Source organism: Papilio xuthus, unplaced genomic scaffold (genome assembly GCF_000836235.2).
Source record: "Papilio xuthus unplaced genomic scaffold, Pxut_1.1 DF824992.1, whole genome shotgun sequence".
Classification (NCBI taxonomy): domain Eukaryota; kingdom Metazoa; phylum Arthropoda; class Insecta; order Lepidoptera; family Papilionidae; genus Papilio; species Papilio xuthus.
In genome coordinates, this window is record NW_013533657.1 from 4,559,347 (window position 1) to 4,585,222 (window position 25,876).

The 25,876-nt window shown below is 33.3% G+C and overlaps 1 protein-coding gene across 6 annotated transcripts in view; it reads right to left on the reverse strand.

Moving 5' to 3' along the window:
- Positions 1-25,876, reverse strand: part of Pde11 (Phosphodiesterase 11) — a 139,927-nt gene that overhangs the window by 39,832 nt on the left and 74,219 nt on the right. For 5 of the 6 annotated variants that reach the window (XM_013324479.1, XM_013324477.1, XM_013324478.1 and 2 more), the window contains 3 exons: positions 8,978-9,140; positions 2,654-2,770; positions 1,042-1,216 (listed from right to left, as the gene is read on the reverse strand). In XM_013324479.1, the coding sequence (XP_013179933.1) occupies positions 1,042-1,216; positions 2,654-2,770; positions 8,978-9,140 (455 nt within the window). Of the gene's footprint in view, positions 1-1,041; positions 1,217-2,653; positions 2,771-8,977; positions 9,141-24,390; positions 24,581-25,876 lie in introns of all 6 variants that reach the window. The other variant, XM_013324475.1, reaches the window with a different exon arrangement.

The window sequence follows — 25,876 nt, forward strand, 5'->3', positions numbered from 1 at the left end:
CACACAGAAGACAGGCGTAAAGTGAAAGTAATACCGCTTTTCGCCTGATAAGTGTGCATTGCGGAGACCTAATTTGTCCTCTCACCCTACTCACACTTTTCGAATAAAGATAGGAAGGGAAGGGGAAGTAGATTTGACAGAGTAGTGCAAGCAAAGGAAGGGCATATATTCTCTTACAGCGCGTCCCCTCCTCCGGCGATTTAAGGTAAGCAACACATTAATTGCGGATATCTATGGGCAGCGTTTGCTATTTCAGCGAATTCTGGTAGACTTTTGCTCGATTGCTAGCTTAAGATATTAAAAAAAATGAATTGCAGTAATTTTGTGTATAAATGGCTACATCGATATAATTGCAGTATCAATAAAAACTACATTCCTTTCATTCAGAAAATGAATAATTAAATTTAATAAAATCATAATGCAAAATTCACATTATAAATTAATGAATATTAATGTCAACCAGATCGGTGAGTTATTGACAAATATTGAATCACAATGGATGTAAGAAATACGATATCTGTTGAAATGGAAATCCGTTTCCTTTGCTCTTTCCTCTTGCATACGAGTATTAGATTATATTGTAATATCCATAAATTGATTATAAAATATTAACCAACAAGACCAAAATCACAAGCTTTATAATTTAATTTCGAGTTAATTTTCCACCTCACGCATCCGAAGCGTAACAACACAAAATACAATTTTGTAACAGTGCAACTCATATCGCTAATCTTGTTAGAACTTTAATTAAAAATGCATAAAATTATAAACAAAAGATAACGTGCTACAAATATTACCAATCCACTTGATTGATATAAATAATTAAATCGAATTCATCTTCCAATACTCAATATGCGAAGTTTTATGAGTAACGTCCTTTTGCTACCTCGCAGGCATCGTCGAGTTTCATATTAAGCATATTTTTTGTCACAAACACGCTAGACTTTCCTAGTAAGTTTTGCATCTCATAACCTAACGTGTATTGCCTGCAGACGTGTCATCTATTACTAATATAAAGTAATAATGGTATTTAATACTGACTAGTTCAAATATGAGTTCCTTTTCATCCAGCTGTCTCAGCTCATGTCGCGAACGACGTTGTGGGCGGGCGGGCGCGGCGTGAGGTGTATCGCCCAGGAACGTGGGCGTGCCGTCCACCGTCGTCACCAACGGCTTCAGCAGACCGCCGCGCTCAAATTCGTGCGCAGAGATCTTCCTGCCAAAGAATCAACACTATATAGATCTTAGAAGACCGAAGGTTTTGATGGTTAGTATGAAATATATAATAGCTGATAGAGACGTATGGTAAAGTAGCACATACTGTGTCGACCCTCCGTAGTCAAAAAGGCAGAATGTTGATGATAATAGAATTGTCTATTGTGTCTTTTCCATACGATTTTATGCTCAAATTCAAAGACACTTATCATCACTTAAACTGAGTTTTTTTTTAAACATTAGGTCTTCTTGAAAATGTCTAAGATGTTAGTAGAACAGCCACATAAAAGTTAGTTGCAAGAAAACAGTGCGAAATAGAAGGAAACTGCTGCACTCGAATTGCAACGACTTTGCTTTAACTGTATATTGTGGACAATCTTCCATGTCACGAAGTCACGATTCTTTTTAACGATGGTAGCAATTTAGAACAGAAATATCGGAAATATAGAGATTTTATTTCAAGCGAAGTAAACTGTATTGCACATCTATAAATGTATATTATTTTGTATGTAAGCAACTTACAATTATGATAGTTGTAGTATAGCATAAATTTAATTCGACTATAATTGATCGAAAATTTTAAAGGTCACTAAGGCACTTCGTACACAAAGCAATGTAAATCATCGAAATTAATATTGTATGGTTACATCGCGTCGTATCGCGTTGCGCGCGCTTCGTACATACGACTTTGAATCGTCGACGCGACTCGTCTATTCAGCACGTCATCGCAGCGACTTTTCCGACAACAATCTAGACAAACAGGTCGGCGACGCATACTTTGATTATCTATGACATTGCGTAAGATTTAAGTTGCCTTGTGTACGAAGGGCCAGGGGTGTGTTTACTATTTGTAAATAATAAAAAAAAATGTCGACAACTGACAACCCTAGAGTTTTCTCATCGAGGATGACATAAGATTGATGAAGGTACAAAGCACCAGGTTACGGTGAGGATAAGACGCATATATTAATGCTTGTATAATGCGCGTAAATAATTTATGCGCTTGCATAATTCAAGTGTACGAGACTTTTTAACTACGTCATATATAAAGACACGAATGGAGGATTATAAATTGTCTTTATAACCTTTGGTGAGTATTATATATTACGCGTTATTTTTTTTTCCAGATTATACAGAGAAATGCTATTATATATATATCAAAACCTTGGATGTTCATTTATTTATTTTTTACAAGATCTCAGACCAAGACCAAGACTTATGAGTTTGCTATAGGTAGAGCTACTTTTAGGGCCTTTTTTGATGTGATAAGTCAAACAATAAAATAGATATGTGTAGGAATCTACCACTTCAAAAACTAGTCAGATTTATCAGCTTAGTTGTCATATTTAATCACCAGGGACGTCATAATCGAAGTCATCTACCCCATTAGTGTATTATCTTCATTGATAGCACAATATTTTTATGGATAAGTCATTACCTGACAGGTGTGGTGGCTCCCGAGCCGGAACCGGCACGCGAGGGAGACGCGAGCTCGGCGCTGGGCGGCGTTGCATGGCACACCAGCCAAGCATCAACCACCTGCCGCGTCGCTTTCCTGACAAATAATACAACATTGTAAGGCACATTTCATCATCATCATATCATCATCAAATACTTTCTATAAGACATATTGGACAATCAATATTGATTAACCAGTAAACTATTAGTAAAAGAACTTCTATTTAATGTCGTTAATTCAATCGAAGCACCAAGGTTGCAGAAATCCATTGGTTAAGGGCGACAACACTTTTACAAGGTAAGGTCCAGTCCAACACTTCGATACAATCTTGACCTGATCGTCTTGTACGTTGCCAGAATATAAATATGGAAACGTAGAAATGAATGAATAGAGTATCAAATGCGAATAACATTTTGTTCTCATTATGTAAAGTTAACATAAAGTATATTTGTTGTAGAAATTTTATTACTTTTAATTTGAATGGTTCTCACGCAATGTTCAAAGTCTCAATTACCTTTATTACACTCGCTAACTGGTAATATTGTAGGAACATTTATGATGGCGTCCATCTTCCCACAGAGTGCCGTTTTAATTCTTCTTAATTGTAAAACGTTACAATTAATAGGAAAGTCACATGTAACATCACGCGAGGTCTTTTTATGCTTTTATAAGGGCGATAAAGTTATTAGCATTCGTTGTTCTTTTTAAAGTAATTATGCAATTAAATTCAAAGTTAAAACATATATTGCTTTTAGATTTTAATTTCATTCCGCTTAATTAACTTGTTTACTGTTTCTTTCTTTCGTTGTCATTTACTACAGATTGTAAAACGATATGGCGACTTATTTTTATTTAATTAAAAATACACAGAACGTTTTATTAATGACCAGAAAAATCATAAATGATCACTAACAGTGGGTTTTTGAGTCCAAAATAAATTTTTTATCTCTGTTTAGTCAAAAATAATAACTGGGATGACAATATGTTTTCCAAAGATTTTCTTAGAAACCAACCGTAAGAGTTTGGATTTTGTAGAAAATAATATTAACAATGATATGAGCGATTTAAATGAGTGTTTACGGATTTGAGAAATTTTACATTAAATTGCTGCTTAACAATTGAAACTACTCTGAGTATGGCATTAAATGTTAGATTTTCTTAGCACAATTTAAAGTATCACCCGTCCTGAGGTAACAGATAACTCAATTACAGCATCGAAGGACAATGCCCGACACAATGCCTTGTCTCGCTCCATCGTAGATTAAATAAGTAAGTCACGATGTCTTTCCATTTAGAAAACGACAGATAAAGTTAGAAATACAGTATACTTTCTATTTAATTTCGAGTTATTTTGTCTCAGAGATATTTTTTTATGTGTCATACTACTCTCATAAATCTCTATCAACCGTCGCATATGAATATTATTATAACCCGTGAGCTAATGTTAGGAAGAAAATCCGAAAATATGGCAGTGTATTGACCCAACACTAGCCTTAAAATGTCGACCTTTGTGTCCCCTCACTATTCATTCTGACACTGGACTTTGTAACGAAAACACGCCTTTCGCGTCAAAGAATTCTAACTAATAATATCTAAAACTAAATATATAAAACAAGAACATGTTCTCGAACATTTCTATGTTCGAGAACGTTCTTGAAAATGGTACAATATAGGTAAAAAGCACGTTTTTAAAGCACTTGTGGTTCGTGTAAAGGTACACTAGAACATATAATAAAGTAGCTGGTTGTTTTGTTAAAAGTAAATGTTCTGGTCTATGGAAACTCACCTTTACACCGACAATGTGTACACATTGTAAATCATGACGTCATATGAATTAAACAGTAAATTAAATCAGTTCTATTATTGCACCAAATCTCTGACGTCATATGACGTCAAAATAATCGTTGAACTGAATAACCTGTAACCTTATTATGCTAATATCTTACAACGCATCTGTTACTAAGTCTTTATCCATACATAAAAGTATTCGCGGTTTTTTGTATGAATAAATATTTTTACCCAAATAAGCATAAGAATTTGTCATTTATTTTCTATATGGAGTTATTACGTTGTACTAACACACAATTAGAGGATTCTTTCCAAACTTCTCCCACAAAGGAAAAGTTGCAATATTAAAAAATACTTCTTAAAATTTTAATCAGGTTTGTATGTTAGAACCAAATCTTGTTTATGACGAAAAAAAAGATTCAAATACAAGCATAGGAAGTTATTAATATTATTAGTAGTATACAAATATTCCAATTTCCTCTCAGAATTTATTTGAATCTTTCTCTTACTATTCAGTAAATTATTCCCACGCAAAAACATTACCCCTCGTAAACTGTGCCCATAACATGACAACTATTACTAGTTATGCTAGCTTATATCAAACTTTATTGCACATGTTTGAAATTAAAGAAAAAACATATTCATTTTATAATTACGATTCGGAATTACTTCCTTCATAGCAAGCACCTTAAGAACATAAATGTCCGTCATGCACAGATGAGGGTCGTAAAGTTTCATAAGGCAACTGCGCGTATGCAGCGCGCAACCTCACAATAAATTTTATGGCAAGTATTTACCGCCACAGTATATTGAGCGGTGTATATGTTAAATACTCGTAAACGCTATTTTATGCTTTAATCAAAAAGTATATGAACTATTTTGGCTTGCTCAAACTGCAGCAATAAAAGGTTTGTTGTAGTCGCTTGCAGTGAATTACAATATAAAGTAGCTCTCACCGATATCGAAATATTATGGAGATTTAAAACAAGGATTTACTAATTTCCTTTTACAATTTAATAAAAAAGTCTATATACATAAGTGTTATTAAAAAACCCACTTGAAGACTTAAAAAAATACTCCTGAAACCTTTTTTTTTTTAAACTTCTTCGTGTGTAGCTATCATAATAGACAGATATAAAAAAATGTTGTGAAAACGAAATTGTACTTTGTAATATATTCAAAATACGAGCTTTGAAGTTCAAGGTTAGATGTAAATCTGCTAAAATGAAGTAAATCGTAAACATATAATCGATGAAATTGGAGGCTGTATTTTATATAAAAAAATATGTTTCGCAAACACAATGTATTTGGGATGCTTATAACGAAAAACCAATTAGGTTTGAAAAATTTTGTCCAAAAATTCGCGCTTGTTCCGGGTAATCTCCGAAACAGCTTGTCCGATTAACTAGTAGGCTATTTAAACTTAATTTATAACTTAGGTTTTTTTAACTGGTAGTATACTCTATATTTACCTACTATATTGTTTTAGACTGATAGTGCTTCATCATTACTTCACGAAAAATTAAAATTAACCAACATTTATATTTCATAAAAATGAATCAATACGAACAAATTTAATCAACAGAAAAAAATAGATTGAGTTTTTCATTATTTCTAGCATACTGTAAACCGGGCCTTAGTGCGTAAACCGTAGTCGCAAACATTTTATTGGCGCAGTCGGCATAAAGACAGAATCGCATGGACTCCGTGATATAGTTCTACGATAAACCACCGTATTCCGCGTAATTCCGCAACCAAGCGGTATCTACCGCATGCATATAAGCTTTATTAAACTCTTTACAAGATTGTCTCGTTATGATCACTGTTATGTTTCCGTTACATACTTCCTTATTGTGTGTTCTTATGTTCACGTAGGAAGAACATCGTAATAGCTTACAATTAAATGATTGCTGGGGAATTTGTGATTTAATTTAATTTATAACGACAGATAACAATGACAAACTAAACATGACATCAAGTACAGTACAGACGGGAAACCCCGTCGTATTAATTAGTACATTAGGGCTTTTTCTGAACCAGAAGGTTCCAGTAATTTATGAAAAATTGACATTTTTAATTCGTGATTTCTAATAACTCCAAATAAATAAGTTCATCATCACCGAACTTAAGAATTCCTAAATTGAAAACGTAAATAAAGACTTTAAACAATCTTACTAATACTATAAATGCAAATGGGAGGATGTTTGTTTGAAGGTATCTCGAGATCGGCTGTATGGATCACGCTAAAATTCTACATAGATATAGAACATAGTATGCAAGAACACATAGGCTACTTATTATATTTTTCTTTAATTCCACACGGACGTATTCGCGGGCAACAGCTAGTGACTTATATAGCTTTATACTTAGCAAATTTCAAAGCGAAAGCTAGATGATAACATTAGAGAAATTCTCTCCGAATGAAGATGTTAAAGCAAACTAGCAAATCAACTTGACAGAGTTGGAAGTTAACGAGTGCGAAGTTACTAACTCAATACGTTGGAAGTGTCGAGGAGCTTAGTAGCGAGAGATGCGGGTTGTATTACAAGATTCAAACTTTATGACTGCTACAAGCTACAAGATACATCGGATGCTAGGTGGACCTAATGCAGGTGAAAATAAAGACGGGCGAGCCCAACTCTAGCACGTCTCACCAAAAGCTAAATTTTTGTTGTACAGAGTAGTGAAATTCGAGCCTCCATAACGTTTGGATGGCACTATACTGTACAAATTCGCACACAAACTAATTATATTTCAGAATAACCATCGACACTGTAATGACAAAAGTTTGTCACATCGACGCCATATTGATGTTAGAAAACAGCCTAGAAAGTCAATTGAATCTAGTAGTTATTAGAGTACTACAAAATGCTACGAACATTTTATTTTCGGAGAAGTTAACACACATCATACATACATTTTGTACAGTTATTTTAGTTGTTACTAGTAACTTTTAGTTTTAGTTGGATAGCAAAATTTTTACATAGCAACTAATAAAACATACTTAATAATTAACTATAATAAAATTTATTATTAAAAGGAGTTCCTTTAGACAAGGTTCCGAAGATACTGGCGTATAAATTTTATTTATATTACGTTTACAATTAAATACTACAAATAAAGTTGACTCGTGTGAATGCGTATATATAATTGGAAATAACATTTGTTGTTCCAATTACAACTAAATTGAAAAGTTAATTGAACGTATATTTAGCTATTCCCTCTGGCGTTTGATATTATACCAGAAAATTGAAAATCAAGATCAAAGAAGCATTAAATATCTCAAAGCTTTATAATAAGCCGGTAGAATTGAATGAAGAAATTTAATAAAAGAACCAAGCAATTATGTACAATATTAAAATAAGTTAGAAGATTTCAAATACAAAGTAATCGAATTAAAAATCTAGAAAAATAAGCTTGTTATAAATCAATATATATATATATATATATATTGATTTAACATCTGGTAACACGTAAACAACATCTATAAGTATTGACAGATCAACAAAATTTTCCAACAGTGTTTCAGTAAACAGAGAAGATTGTAAACACGAATCTCACAAAACTGCAATCTCGGCTGTACGAATTGATTGATTTATTTATTTCCTGATATTGATATTTAGTTCACGAAGCCGCCTTGTTCGAGAAATATGTTTAAAAAATAGAACAAGCAAGCTTTAGCCGTCTATCTATGTAATAAAAAACTAAGTATACAATCTTATTATTAATATAAATGCGAATGTTTGAATAGATATAAGAAGGTATCTGCAGAACGGCTGCATAGATCGTCCTGAATTTGGCATAAATGTAGAACATAGTCTTGAAGAACTCATATCGCGGGTGATAGCTAGTTTTTAAAATAAATCTGAAAAAAACATCTACAAGCAAAACTTTTAACCGTTACAAGACATGCTTATGTGTAATGTAGGACATAAGTCTGTGCGTTTGTTGTATTAATTTGTGCATGATTAAAAAATTAAAAAGAATTATTTTCAGTTACGGTTAACAAAGCGAAACTATATAACACGCTAAAACTATACTTACAGCATACGCATTACGGGATATAATCCTTTGTACAATCGTAACATTGACGTTGTTCTGAATTCATGAGTCATGAAAGTTTTAGATGAAGTTAGATTAGCGGAAACCGCGACTCATGGCCAATGAGACTGAGTGGGTAAACCGGCGCATAATTTTACGTCAATGCATAGAAATTTCTTACTCTACCTAAAATCTTACTAAGCTAAGAGTTCTCAAAAATACAATGTGCATTAAAGTGAAATTAAATGGTGATTTACTTTGACTACCAATGTTATAAGGGATGTTCAAAAAAGACAAGAACCAAAATCCGTATCTCAGCCGAAAATATAAAGACACTTTTGTTATGCTTGTTGTAATATGTCACTACGAGTAAACTGCAAAATGGTACCTACAATCATAGCCCCCATCGAGACTGGATTAGTGATCTACGCCTGTACACTACATTTAAACCTAGTTTAAAGCATAAATACAAACCTTAAAAAGTAGTCGTGCACGAAATCTTGATTCTCATCGAGCCATGCTTCGGTGCGGGCGCATTCGGCGTCGTAGCAGGCCGGCGCGGGCACGCCACTCCCCGCGCCCGCCCCGCCCGCACTCCCCGCACCCGCCGGCTCCTCTATGCTCCGCAACTGAAGACCTGCAACAATACAAAGATTTAAGTTAGTCATAATTTCTTACAGATATAATTGTTCGACTGAAACCAGTTGTCAACAACAATAAACCCTTTGTAGTATCACACCGCAATATATCTAACGAAAGCCCTTTTTCGTCGAATGAGTCGAAATTCGGTACTACAAGATTCAAAGTTTATGGTGGCTCAAGGTAAGCTGCGAGCGTTATGTGTAAAAGACAGTTATGAGTAGCTTTACACAACAAATGGCCCGTTTGTATGCTTGACTCTGTCTCTGTCTGACTCTGACTGAAGAAAATATTCGTAAATTTTAATAGACTTCAGTCTACGTTAACGATTCAATCAGATTAACAAAATACACTAAATACAAGCCAATGTATCGTATCTAGCAGAATAATAAGAACCATGTTTATTTAAGAGAAACAACGAATTGTAAACGTCTAGAAAAAATAACTTACGTATACGTTTATATTTTTGTAAGAAAGATAGTATGCATATATTGCAACTAGACACGTGTTTCGTTTAAAGTGCCAATCAAAGTTTTATTATAATTTCAAATACATATACAAGATCAACCGGACTCTGATATTAATAGATTTGAACGAAAGTTTTAGGAAATGTTAACAAGAAATTCATTTATAGTCTCCTTCAAATCAAATCAAATGTTTACATTTAAATTTCTAAATTTAAATTTTATTCAAGTCACTATTTCTTCACAGATTTTTCATTACGGGTTTTTCCGTCTTGGTTACCGTAATCTGCTGACATATGATAACCTATTTACCGTGGATTTTACAGACCAAAATCCCGATTTAATACATATTGTTATCTCTGTTTTGTTAAAGATAAAAGACAGGGATGACGATATATTTGATACACTGATTGTGTTGTCTGAAACCCACAGTTAGACTGGGATGTATTTCTCATAAACGGGAGATTACTAAATGTTTGCAACCGAATTCACCCATATCGTAGGTCCGATAATTCTATAAACATAAGTAAAATTATTTATAAAATTTTTACTTTCTTAACAATACTAGAAGATGCATAATTTTCTTACAAGTGTACAGATTAATGTATCATTAACTGACAATTAAATTGATATCAGTAAAAGATTACAGTTCACCGAACTAAAAGGTGTCGACCGAGTGTCAACTTATCGCCAAATTTTATTGTATAGCAATCAATTAAGAGACTGTTTCTTTTATTGTAAGTAATTCAGTTTATTATATTAACATAACCAGCTCGTCTCCTGTCAAAGGAGTTCAAATTAATTAAACTGAATTTTAGTAATTACGACTCGTCTTGTATGTACCACCTGTCATCACGCCATTACGGAAAACCGAATGTGACAGCTTGTTTTTTTTAAACGTCTTCAATTTAATTGGTCTGCAAAAGTAGTGCATATAACTGGTCACCTTAATGATTGTATTTTCATTTACGAGGAAGAGATTCACAGCAAGCGATTATTTTAACAGTTTTCTTATCGATTATTATCATTATAAATTTAAAAGTGTTGGCTCTTTGATTTTTTTTTAAAGGAATATAATTTGAAATACATGCCTTCTGTCGTGGTCTCGGATTTCTTGAAATTTATGCAGCACTTAAACATTATTTTATCAACAGACGCGAAACATATTAATTAATTAAAAGATAAAAGTGACATATGACATATTTTAAAATACAAAAACCTCATTGTAATTATGACAAATAACATCACTATAAATTTTTTAAAAAAATATTTGCAAAACGTACAAACTTTTTCGTTAGTAAGTTTAATATAAAAAGCTTCTATTAACCCTTATGTTCATTTTGTATAGTATACCATACATACAACTTTATAAAAATATACGATCACTATAAAATAATTTTTTGCTTTTCTTCAAAAAAGAAATTTTGCCACAATAAGGGTTAAGCCCGTGTAACTTCTGGATAACGTAACTTTAAAATGTTAAAAGAATTCTTCATATTAGTTAAACTTCGTAGATTGACAAACAAACATTTTCATAATTAACCAAACATCAGTAAACTATCCGGAAAGTTTCTTGAACAAATTTCTTTAACTTAACAGAAGGACAAATAACTCAATACGTAGTAGATTGTTGGTCTAAATAATATATCCTGTTTCTTAAACATTCAATCATTCAAAATTACAAATATATTTTATATATGAGTGTAAAATTCGCTATATTTCCCTCGCCTTTACACTAAAGCTCAAGACACATTGCCGCGAAGTGCATATTCGCTGCTTGTTTTTAGCCTCTTACTACTAACAGATGCAATCAGTTTTAGTGAAGTTTTAGGGTTAGAAATCCCTACTTAGCTTTCTATTATAGTATAACTACTATGCAGAAAAAATACACGACTCTGACTATAGCTTTAGCGCTAGTGTGTCTTGAGCCTTAATGTTTAAGAACTTTGCCGACTGTATAGATGGGCAGTTCACACTCACAGTGTGAACCACTTAAACAGTTACGGTCCGCTTATCATGAAGATATCCCACACATCGTATCGTACTCTCGCCGCTTAATTAAAAATATATACGTTATACTTTCTACTAATTGAAACTGACTACAGGCCGCAAAAACTTAAATGTAAATAATATTTTATAAATACATCTGAATTGGAGCGTCGGTGGCTCAGGGGGAGCGTTAGTGGCTCAGCGGTTTCAACACTTGACTTGTAATCTGTAGGTCATGGGTTCGAATCCCACCTTGTACTAATGTGTTTTTCGATTTCCCATGTACATATGTTCATTAATCTGACCTTCTTATGGTAAAGGAAAACATCATGATGCAACCTGCACATATCTGCTAGGAAATTCAAAGATATGTGTGAAGTCAACCAACCCGCACGGGGCCAGCATGGTTGACTATGGCCCAGTTACCCCCAAATTAGGCCGAATCCCTCAGTGGCGACGTATAGAGGGCTGATGATGAAATACATCTGAAGTATAATTATAATGCACTTTTTGATATATTTTTAATAAATATATGATTGTGCATTTTGTATCTTCCATTCAACGTAATATCGCAAATCTTTATATATACAATTCTTCTGTGAGTGTGTATGTCACTGAACTTCTCTCAAACGACTGGACCGATTTTGATGAAATTTTTTGTGTGTGTTCAAGGGGATCTGGGAATGGTTTAGATTCACAATTTTCATCAAATATTAACTTCATATTAATTTATTCAAATTAAAGACGGGTAGACAGGACAACGTCTGTCGGGTCCGCTAGTCTATATATATAAAAGAAAATCGTGTTAGTTACACTATTTATAACTCAAGAACGGCTTTACCGATATGGTTGTAAATTGGTGAAAAGGTAGCTTAGAGCCAGGAGACGGACATAGGATACTATTTATCCTTTTTTTTTCGAATTTTTGCCTTGAAGAGCAGCTTTTTATTTAACTTAACTATATATTAAGTTTTTTTTTATATCCACGCGGATGGAGTCGCGGGCGACAACTAGTAGTTTTATAGTGTCAAATTTTTAATTCCTCATATCTTAGTGAAGACAAAAATCGATGGGAGTTATTTATTATCAAGCTTATAATTGTTTAGTATCTAAATATGTCCCAAAATATAAAAATAATATTATCTTTTACGAACTTGTGAAACAAGAACAACGAGTTTATTTTAAATTTATACCAGGATTAATTTAATTTATTCATAAGTTTATAAATAAATAAACTTAAATATGAACTGTTTATGTTCCAATATAACAAAACTTTCGGATATAATTTTATATATATCATGTGTGATATCGAAAATGTCGCATACAAACATCTGCTTAATCGACTTTCTGTAATAAATAAAACATTTTAAGAACGTCGAATAAATGTATATATGTAAATCGGAAATCGCAAAACACATTGGTATATGGCGGGATTCGAATCCAGGACCTGCAGATTGCTCAACTAATAAAAATATCCTTTGTGCCGATTGCTTAGTAGCCGAGTTCACATTTCGATAAGTAGATGTGTTCGTAATTCGCTTTGCCGACAATTCAACATCAGACACCACACAGTATCCTAATGCCGCTGTTTCAGGCAACAACGTTTTGTCGTAATGATTTCCCAAGCCTCAGTAGTTATGTAAATGTTAATATTCGTGACCCTCATCTCGGGAGGGCGTTATGCTAACAACTTGGAAGTTCCAACGCTTTGTACACACTTTAAATGTACATGGGACGTATGATAAAGGATTATGTGTGCGTTAGAACAACCCAATTTTAGAATAGGCTTAAAATATCACGGCCTTCAATAAAATCCCGTCTGTCTTGTAGCTGATTTTATAAATGACAAAATATATTGCTTTTGTTTAATTTATTGAGTGTAATAAATCTATTTTTTTAAATATTAGCAGATTTTTTTGTAAATTTACTAATATTTCTTTTACCATTCCAACTAAGCTCTAGACTTGTGCTAGGATATGGTTTACGACAATAGTCGAATGGCGGGATTCGAACCCCCGACCTCGTGGTCGGAAATCCGTTCCCCTAACCATTGGGCTATTGACGCTTATATAATTATTTTTATTTGTTTACTTATTTTTTCATCCAAACTATATTAATTACATTTTAAAATCAGCTAGTTGTCTGGGTTTTTAGATCTGACATAAGCTCTTTACCAATTTGTTTGTACACTGATTACATACTGAAGTTGCATAATACCTGTTTATTGTATTGTACGATATGTACTTATTATCTGTTACATAAATATTCGAATAAACATTACAGATTAAATAGAAAAAAAACTATTCACCAAATACTTGTTGGCAAAGTCCAGCATATAAAATTCTAAATATAATCTCCAAAGAAATAGTCTTTAGAAATAAATTGTTAAGAAAACTAATAAATTATATTAGTAGCAATGTCCTGTCAGAAGCTTTTGAGCAATACGACTGGTGTTAGTTTGAATTGATACAATATCAATTCCATAAATGGATTTACTTTATTCCAACCTCTCTAAATAATGAAATACAAATATTGAGCGTTCAATACGAAACAAAAACTTAATACGAGAAATATCTAGTCTTAAATTTAGAAACGTTACAAAAAACTAGTGTTACATTTGTTATTAATTACTAACATTTTTAAAAGACAACAGGACCTAATCATTCACTGAACCCTTCTTTAGTTTCGAGGCGTCGCATTTAAAATCTTCTTTTCAAAGGCAAGAAAATTTCAAATCTTTAGGTCAATAGGCGATACTTTTGGACGTTGAAAATCCAAAAGTCATTTTATTTTTAATAATATTCTATCAATGACATTTATTTTTAATAATATTCTATCAACGGTTGTATCTTTTGATTGGGTTGGCTTAGAAGTTTTATTTTTTCACAGCACCTAGCGACCGCAGACCTGAACATTTGATATAAATTCCAGCTTGATACCTTCGCGCGTTTTTAAGAAAAAGAGTCTTGACAGACAGACTGACGGAGAACAAAGTGATGCTATAAGGGTTCCGTTTTTTTCCAATGAGATACGGAACCCTAAAAATGGAATAATTGATAACCTTCTTTTTGAAGTCTGCCAAAAAATACGTTTTACCAACTCGATTTTTTTAAATAGAATACAAAATATAAGCTTATAAAAATAGCCAGTATTTATTGCAATGAATAAAATATTGAATCAGCAGAAAAGTCATAAAAGAATTTATATTCAGACGAGTTTTGTAATTTGATCTCTTTGAAATATGTAAAGACGATTTTTCAGACTATTCGAATGGAGAACAAAGCGGTGGGTGTTTTGTTGACGCAGACAGCCACAGACGAGAAAAGAGTTGAATGTTTTTTCATTCTTACAAAATGTAGCACTAGCGCGTGACTCAGAATAGTAGGGAGATATTGCTCATTTTCATTTGATACGATCTTCGCACAACTCTCTTGCTGTTTCTAAGAGTTACCGGTACTATTACCCTAAGACTTTCAGTGCCGGGACGTTTGTTATCTTTTTTATTCTCTTTTACAATGCATTGACTACGATAATTATTAATACTAGCTAATTGGCAGCGACATCGACAGCACATAATTAAAAGAAAAGACTATGCCCTCGCGCGTCAGCTTAGCTACGTTTCAGTTAAGTCCCGTCAAAATCGATCCAACCGTTCCGGATATTACCCGGAACAAACGCGGCATGGCGGACATACAGACATACAGAAAAAAGTTTAAAAAGGTTAAATTTGAACATGTGTAGAGTATAGATGTATAGACATAGATTGCACCTCACAGGTTACAAGAGGACAAACTATATACCCATGTACGACACTAACAAATTTCTTTTTATATCATCATATTTCTTTACATAAAGTTCAAAAATAAAACTACTTGTGGAATGTCAAACAATTGTCTGCAAAAGTAATATATCAAAGTTTACGACTTAAAATTTTCCAGACAAATTATAATAAAAATCAAGTCTAGAATAATGTTTAATATTTACCAACATTAAGTATAAAGAAAAAAAAAACGTTCTCGCAGACAGTGAAAATATAAACATGTATCTTTGATATTTGAGAGAGGGACTAGTTTTTGTGCACACTTGACATAAATTTTGTTTATGATTGACGCTGACGCGAGACCTCCCAGCATCCTAGTCGCCCACCAATTGACGTAAGCATCTTTGTATATATGCACGTATGACGACGTTCGCTCAAAGGGAGACATTTGTTTATTATGCAAAACCATTGTTTACAATTTATCATACGTGGACTTTGATCTTAAGACTTACTCGGTGTTGAGTTTGTTACAGGGGCAGAGTCAGATGAAGCCTGCAGATTTGTTTCCTCACTTCAGTATCCTAATGGTTACTTTCAGAGACCCTTAATATATGAGAAATATACACTAACGGCCTGTTTCATAATGTCCAAGTAAGTCCCGGACAAGCTTCCTGTAATTTATTTACGAAATAAAATCGTCGATGGCGTTTTTTTGCAAACTCCACTAACACACTACATACAGTAAACTATTTTGATAGGAAGTATTGTGAGTAATTTTATTTATTTATTAATAACACTTTAATTGGACCTTTTAAAACAGACCCTAAGAATCAGTACAAAAAGAAGTTTTTTCTCTTGCATTCTAAGTAAAATTTCAGAATAAGTTCGCATCGAAGCGCTGTTGAAGCATAGTAAATCGTTATTGATGAATCAGAATGTTTTAATTTATTTTAATTATTATTACATTGCTCAAAACAATATCAAAAGAAGTATTATTTATGCTGATAAAAGTAGGTAAATACCCAAAGGAATATGTTTATAAAGAACACTTTAAGATAAGCAGACTTTTATAAACATAAAGGTGATATGTAAATATTGTACGAAAGGCTTGGATAGGTTGTACACACTTGAGTATTTTGTTCTGAATATTGGATGCTATTCATTTTTATTGACAAAGTTTTTTATTTTGTTGAAAGGAATCTTACTATACAGCGTGTCCCAAAATTAAACGACAAGCCCGTACTATATCTATAATAGGGAAATTACAAAAAAAATCCAATTTTTTGATTAGAAGTTACTTTTACTTTTTTTTTATTTTACTCTAATTTGATGCTCTACATCAGTCTTTCCCAAAGTGGGCGATAACGCCCTGTTGTGGGCTATGCAGGTCTCAAGTTGCGGGTTATAGTAAAGGATTAGTTTAGAATTCTCCGTTAATATACATATACAGGTCACAATAATTAATTAATTTAATTTGAAGTTATAGTTGTTTTTAAATATGTGAAAATATGGGGGCGATAAAAAATATTTATTCTCAAAGTGGGCAGTAGACAAAATAAGTTTGAGAACCACTGCTCTACATCATATGATTCGACACTTATCGTTGAATTTTGGAACACGTTGTATAAAGTAGAGAGATACATAGTATAGAGTGACTAACCTACGTATTGAAAATGTCTTTGTATCCAAACATGAATAAATGTATTAGTTTACATTTCTCTGAAATGTAAATACGATATTTCTGAATACTGTAATATAATAACCTTTTAGTAAATTACACGAAGCGAAAGATTCTTGAAAAGGTTTTCTTTTACAAATTGTTTATCATTTATGATTTAAAATTAATTAAATAAGGAATAGCAAACATTTTCGAACATTCAATCAATATTAATTACTGAATCATTGAATATGAATATTGATCGAAATTGCCGTTCAAAGAACATTTCCATTCACAAAGGGCATCATTCGATTAAATTAATGAGCAGATTGAATGGGAATATTCAAGAGTAAGCAAACATGCGGTATGTCAGAGTGTACTATGTTTAAGTTTACTCTGTGCAACATATAACATTGTTGTATTTGTACTCCCAGGCAATATATCTAAAATGTACAGATATTGAAAGTGGAAGAGGGGAAAGTTTAGCCGTGTATAGAATGGAACGCTTTGATCTCTACTTGACCTTAATCGGCGACCATTTCGATGAGTACTATCGGCTTTTAACAACAATTTATTTCGCCAAAAGCAATTTCATTTTTGTGTCAAAGTTTAATAACTCATTAGTTCCTTTCAGAAGTACTATGATTAATTTAAGTCGTTTGTTTTTAATTTTTTTTTTTAATATCATAGCATCAATCTCCAAAACTAGATGCATCATTGATTGATAGTAGTCATGAATATAGTTTTTTTTTTCAGACAAATATACATTTGGCTGTATATAAATTACGTCTGTAAAAGTTATAAAAAGACTATGCATACAAATGTTAATTTTTAAATATATCAAATTATGATTAAAAAATTTACATTTTTTTTTAATCAGGCAAGGTCTTTATGGTCAGTATTAATATTTTGACATAATATCATTAGTAAAATGTAATTCTTAGCTATTTGTCTGGCTTACTAATTAAGACGTGACCTAATTAACGTTTTAATTAAGTAAAACAGATCTGTATAGTATTTAAATTTCACTTTCTATTCAGAATACTAATGTTTTTTTTAATTTATACAGTAATTTTATTCACAGAAAATTCACTGCTTAAATACAGATGGTTTAGACAATAAAGGGTTCATCGATTTACAACAACAGACTATTGAAGTAAAGCCCTACACCCAAATATACGACATCGTAAAACGGCTTGTTTCATAGCCTATAAAACGTTTCAATATTTAGGAGGAAATTGAGTTTGAATACTTGAGAATGAACAGGCGGCCATTTTGGTATCGCTTCCTTGTTCCGTATTAAGGAAAGTGACATCCGGTACATAGGTCGCATTCGATAAAATCATTGTATTGAATTGATCGTTAAATTGTTTCCTGGACAATCCTCTTGCAGATTTATCAATTATAGAGTAGGCGGACGAGTAATCAACTTTAATTCATCGATAAATTATATATAATCATTCTCTCTCACTGATTTCTTAGTTTGAAAAGGAAAATACGTAAATATATTTAGACAAAACTTATTGTTAAGAGAATAAAGTTTACTCTACCACAGACTATTATTAATCTCTACTATACTTAGTTAAATCGTTATTTATACGTAATTTATGACAGCAGTACCAAAGCTAATATTATTAAGCATTAAGTGAAAAACAAAGAAAGATTAAATTAAAAAAAAGCGTTTAATACGTGACACATCGTGAATTTTTATACCAAAAATTGTTTTAATTGTTGTTATAAAAGAAGCAAACAAAACTATTATACCAAAAGTAAGGAATGAAATAAAGCTCGAAAGTGTAAAATATAAACGCGGAAACAAACATTTAACTCTGACACGGATGAGGAAACCGCAAGAGTTTAAGTCGAAAACGGATCAGAAAGGGGAAAAGCGTACAAAGTTACAACTAAGTATTTCTCAGAACATTACAGCAAACAGAGCGATTCGCTTGAAACGTTTTTGTAAACCGGGGTTGTGTTGCGCGCAATCTTAAGCGTTGTAATTCAACGTTTCCCGAGCTCACTGAAGTAATTTAATTTCAAAGAAGTGCACTGCAATATTAAGTTCTTAATACATCAATGAGAATGTTTGGTTTAAATTGCGTTAGTTGATCGAAACATCGATTGGAAATCTTTAGTCAATTCATTCTTAAGTACAAACTTTTTGAAGCATCAAATCTAATAATATTTATTATAATACTACTAGAAGTGTGTTCAATAACTAGCTATCGCCGGTGACTCCTTCCGCCCGGAATTAAAAACTTAATTAGTAGCCTGCCTATATGTTCTACGTTTATGCCATTATGCTAATTTCAGCAGGATCCGTTAAGCCGCTCTGGAGTTAATTTCAAACAAACATCCATCTTTCCAAACATGCGCGTTTATAATATTAGTAAGATTGGTCCTGTAACCCTAGTTACCCCTTACATAGGGTGGGCTCCGAGCCCTTCAGTTTGGACGTATAGTGGAGCTGATGATGATACAGCATTGGCCTAGAGTTTGTTTTAAATGGTTATATGAAAAATCTGGATATCATTTTTGAAAAAAAAATCTTAATATTATCATAAAACTATGAACTAGAGAATAAAGTGTCTACAAGTGTCGAGTTACGGTAAGTATAGGAGCGATCATTTCTGCGAATCTATTTGAGTTAATACAATACGCAGTAGTGGAATTGCTCGCAACATTGTTAGGTGTCATATTGTCGAGTGTTCTTAGAACTGTTATGGATAAGCTTGTTATATCTACACGGACTGCTGATTGGAATGATTTATTAAAATCATCTATTTTATTATTACTTTTTATTCTTACATCAGTATCATTTTTAAAATATGTCTTACTGGCTCTCATCCGTAACTTCGTCCGCACGGAATTAAAAAAAAACTTGTGCCTATATGTTCTTCCAGACTATCTTATACATCATTGCAAAAATTTTAGTGAGATCCATGCAGGCGTTTTGGAGATACCTTCTAACAAACATCTACCTATCTTGGATGATGAATGGATTTTAATATTATACTACGGACGCATTTGTAATACTAGTAGGAATGCTTTTTCACTTTATTAATTTTAATATTATAAGCAAATAAGCGTACAATAATCGTTTGTAAAAATTTAATCGTTATTTTCGTATTTCAATACTCAATATGTTAAAATAAACAGTATTAGTCTATGGACAATATTTAAGTTTGATTATAAAAATCGGTTCACGAATCGGATTTAAGAAGAAAAATTATTACCTTCCATAAAGATAAGACCTGACGGAATGTCAACGTACCAATAATCCTGATATTTATCTGTTAAGTTACGAAAAACTTAGTACGATAAGGTAAAGTACGATATTTCTCATGTCATACGCCAAGAAATTGGTTCATAAGATAGGTATGGGGCATAATATTAAAGTTATGTTAGACGTGTTAATTAGTCATTGAATTTATGTCTTAAAGGGACACAAATTTTCATTTGTTTTAAAAATATTGTGCAAAGTTTCGCAAAGAACGAATTATGCTAAAACCTGACGTCTTCTGGAGTACAGTGAAACAATTTAAATTTCAAAGCGCTCTAACGATATTTCATTTAGAGGTCCAGGCACAGCACAGGACGTTCAATTTGTACGTTCAAGTTTAAATTGTGTTGTGGCAAGAACGTCTCAGGGGCAGGTGTTACGGACCTATCTCGGCTATCTAGGTTATGGCTTCCCAATTCCATTAAATCACCTTTAATTATAGTTTCCCCTTTTATTGCATGCCTTAAACAGTTTAAGTGGTTCAAAATAGGCAATTTCAAGTTGGAATAGTTCGAAACACAATTAATTACGAAACAAAATGAGCTTCTAAATAATGAGATGCATATTGAAGATTGTAATATTTTGTATTAGACCTAAGTATTTATATGCATTTTGAAAAAAAAACGCTTAGTTGCGATAGGTTTTTGTTGACAAACTGCTTTCTAGGCAGAAAATTTTCCGTAATGAACATAATAAACAAATAGCAGCAAAATAGGATAATCATTTTTATAACTTTATGTATAAAATCTTAAAATAAAGAAAAAACCCTATCCGGACTGATTCAAGTGCTGCTAAACAGTTATGAACGACTCTTTTAATTTATGTAGATGGAACAAAAATCATTTATAAATTGAAGATCAATTTGACAGACCATAAATTATTGGATAATCATAATAAAATCCGAACGTGAGGTAAAAACCGATACAGTTTAACACAAACTCGTAATATCTGACAATATTTTGTACGTGAAAATGCTTTTATCGAAGCAAACTATGGTAATTATCACGAACAAAATTATAAAGGTGGGATAAAAATGGCTGGCCGTCGAGACCGGCACGTACGCCGTTAATAAAAAATGAGCGACTTAATTAACACTGGGGAGATTTACCTACTGCGGTTGTACAAAAAAATATTTGCAGACTTTCTTTTCATCGCACACATACATATATTTTTTTATTTAAGAATAAGTGTTTGTGTTTTTGGCCAGCTAAATTTTTTCTACAAAACGCTTTTACGCTTTAAAAAAGATCAAATTGATTTGAGTGAATCGGTTTGCTCCAACTTCAGTGAACTTTAATTTTGAATATTATGGTATACTGTTAAACCACACAAGCGTAAAAGAATCTTATCTTATTGGACATATATCATATAAACTCAATTAAATGGTACTTAAATTGTACAACATAGTTAAAATATCTAAACCAATTACTCACTCTACCGTAACTTTGTTTTACATCGTTGCAAAATCCATTACCGAGATGTTAAGACCAATAAATTTAAAGGGATAAGAAGTAAGGCGACACTATACGTCTGGTAATAAACTCTTCCGTCGACCGATTACACTTTTACTGCGTAGTAAACCAAATCTGTCCAAGTGTAGTATTCTCGACCCCATAAACATATGATTACAAAATGAAACCATGGGGCTTGATTAGAACAATGATAATGTTGCAATTTTTAGAACGCAATGACTTCATAGACAGTACATAGATGCGCCTATCGTTGCCAGGCGTCCTGATATAGCCGGATATACCTAGTCTTTTTGATTGCGTGTCCGGCCTAAATAAACGGTGTCCGGGTTGTCCGGCTTCTGTTAGGCTTTTTAAATCGCAAACGCAGTGACCGAGCACAGGCGACGAGACAGACAAAATCGTCAATAATGTACCCTACATTCGGTCCGGCCTTTCTACCCAAATGTCAGGCCAAACTGGCTAGTTTGTCCGGCTCTATAAGGTTTGGCGATCTCGCCGCTTACGAAGCAGTCATTTATGGGGTGACAGCTAGTTAAAATAAAAACATTTTTATCGAAAATTCAACTCCAATGTCAATGTTACGTAAATTTTTGGATCACGAACTGAATATAAGATTTTAGTGACTGTTCCTTGAATAAGTTAACATTGTATTTAAATTTAACTAAATATTGACATATGACACGAAACATTTTCCAGTATGAATTTAAGCAATTAAAGTCCTAAGCTTAAGTAAGAGTTCAAACATGTAAACACAAATCTCTCGACACTATTGTTATCGTTCTTCAAGATCGCAAGTTTCAAAAGGATTAGACAACAAAAGCGGAACACAATACGAATAACCATTTGTCTTTGGATGTCAGCATTATACACAGGATCCGTTCGGAGTTGAAAATCTCTAGGGGAATTGTCTCGAACGTCGTCAATTGTACCATGCATGGAAACCTTGACAATGTGTATATATTGTTTGTTAACGTACATATTTTAACAATAATGTTATGGTACATATTGTAATCTATGTTACAGTGATAGTTTTATATGTATACTAGCTGTCGCCCGCGACTCCGTCCGCGCGGGATTAAAAATAGATGTTGGCTGATTCTCTCAATATGCTCACAAAATTACATGAGAATCGGTCAAGCCGTTTCGGAGGAGTATGGGAACGAAAATTGTGACACGAGAATTTTATATATAAGATTAGTACTAAAAGGGCAGGGACTAGTAAGGTGTGGCGTCGCCTTGTCAGAGGGTCACCGATATCTGATGATCAAGACCAGACTGAAAGGACTGCAGCAACGAAGAAAAAGAATATTAGTCCCCGCTGTTTTGACTATATTTATAAATTTTTACTTTTTTGGGTTTTATGTAGATGAATTTAGTTATGACGGCTGATGGAATAGAACTGTAGTACATGCTGTGCCGACCCTCCAGAGAGCAGGCGGATGATAACGGTCATATGCTTATTTTTTTTTAATAAATGACATCTACAGACTCTTGGTCTCTTTTTGCACATATTCCTTATGCTAAATTAGAGTTTTCTAAAAAATCACAAACTACTTCTCTGTAAACCTACGCAATAACTGATTAAAAAAGGTTCAACTCACTCATAGTTTGATACTCACTCATCGAGTATCTGCCTGGATCTTTTTCCGAGTAGGGTGATTAGTGGGAGCAATTCGCGGTGGATTTACGAGTTGCACTGCTTGCCTAGGTTTTCAATGCGCGACTGTACATTGTTGGGGTCACAATGGTCATTACCATGACGTCAAAGCTCGGCCGTGCGCTCTTATTAACATTAATGTATATTTAAATCCAGATTTAAAATCATTTCGTGTCTTAGCCTAGAATAATCATTATTTTCGTTATCATTTTTTTTATCTAGAAACTAGCTGACGATCCCACAAGGAACAAAAATTAAAAAGTATAATATTCAAAGAAGATCTTTAGTGTTGTACATAAATCGTAAAAAAGAATGAGCGACGTAAAACTAACATCGGAATATGTCAATGACGTCTTTGCCTGCGCCTGAATACGAAGCGGCTATAAAAAGACTATCGTAACTACACTAAAAATAGTACCGCTAAAATAGATTAAGACCAGACATTATAGCTTTCACTTATCATACTATCGCCAACTATTAGCTGATACGTTTGCGTATTCAGTTTGAACATTGGACGTGACGAAACAATGGAAGTTTCCATTCTATCGAAATCACAATGAGGTGAAGCAAATTATTTTTTTTATATTAATTTTTAAGATAATGGTTTTTTTTAAATATTAATATGACTGTGAAGTGGAGCAATCATTTTTTCATTTGACTATTATTTGACATATTATCATCATCTCCTCGTCCCTATCCCTCTCATATAGGGTCAGCGCAACAGTATTTCGTCCTCCAAACTGTTGGTATGAATATGAAGCAGAAGACTAAAGAAAACTATGAGACATTTCTAACTATAGACGTAAGAAAGAGTGGGTTTCTAACACGAAACATTAAACACACGTTTTTAAATCATTAGGTGGCAAACGAGCGAAGCGACCGCTCTCATAGACATCCGCAAATGCAGATGCGTTGCCTACTTTCAATGGACTAAGGAAGGGACGTACAGAAAAGGTTATTACTTACTTTTCTTGTGATGGAGACATGATCCGTGGAGGCGACACATGCTCGCCGATTGCCCCATGCGGGCGCTACCGCCCCCTAGTATCCATCCGCGCCACCAGTCGGCGCCACCAGAGTTCTACATCCCCGTACTTATGATCAACACTTCATCACAATTCACTTTCAATCTTTTCCACATTTACATGTTTAGCAACTGAACACAATAAGAAATATGACGCCGGTTGTATTTAAACAAATTTACCGTTTACGCCTGTTGATTATCCATGTTACTATTCATATAAATACTAAGGTTACGGTACACTCCCATGATTTTATTTTCGAGTCAAACCACTGCCTTAGATAAATCAAGTTAGCGCTTTATAACTAGTATTTTCCCAGTAAATTCTATAACAAAACATTTTTTATAAAATAAAAATAAAATTAGGTACTGTCTAAAAATTATGGATAGACGAAAGAAACATTTGGCTGTTCTCTGTGATTTAAGAGAAAACGATTTACAATGATTACTCAACAACAAACCCAAAGCCAAATTTCACACGGTACATCTTCTGATAAATTAATACAGCTCAAAAGATGAGTAACGTCAATTCAAATGATTGTAGGCGTTGGAAAACAACGAGCTGGCATTGATTAATCGTTATACAAAACTTCGAATGTCATTCATGAATGGAGGTAGTAGTTGTTAATCATTGCCGATCGATAGCACTTGTACTCCGTGCCCCCGCACCGCTGCCCCGCAGATCTCCTGCTGTTTCTCGACATTGGCAAACACGCTTCAGTCACTGAACCGAGCCCAAGGTCGGCGTAACATAGAACATACAAAAAATATGCATACCTACAATTCTTATGCCGACTAACGCAGATATAACAGTTGCTAGTCGCCTTTTCTGACGGAAGAGTAATCTTAAGCTATTGAATCGCATTTTGGGATGGGGATTTAATTTAAATCTTAAATCAATATTGAATCGTTTATAGTCTTGTTTGATGAAGAGAAGTTATCGAGAAAAAGCAAGAATATAACCGCGGTGGTGGCGACACCGCTCATTACATCATCCACAACTGACCAGAACGGACGTAAAGCGTTGTACTCAATACACGGAAAAAAGAAAAATATGTTCAACAAGCTTGTAAAATCAACTGCGTCTTAATTATTCGTCAGTCGGTAGATAACAGTCGGGAAATTGCGTCCAATGATATAATTGGTACGCTTGCCAGCCACAGAACTGACCATAACAGTCGCGAGAGATAAGTAGTCGACATTGAACTGAAACAAACGTACAAAGCGTATTGGATGTGTTTCAATTACATACAAATACAAAGTTAGAGATTGTCGCTTATCTTTGATTTATTGATTTCATTATGAAAGTGCTGTTCAAAATATTGCGAAAGTAGAAACAGGTATGAAATTGTAATTACTCATCGAAATAATTTAGTGAATGATTTATATGCCAGTAATTATTACCTTGGCTTAGAAGTTCCGTATATCGAC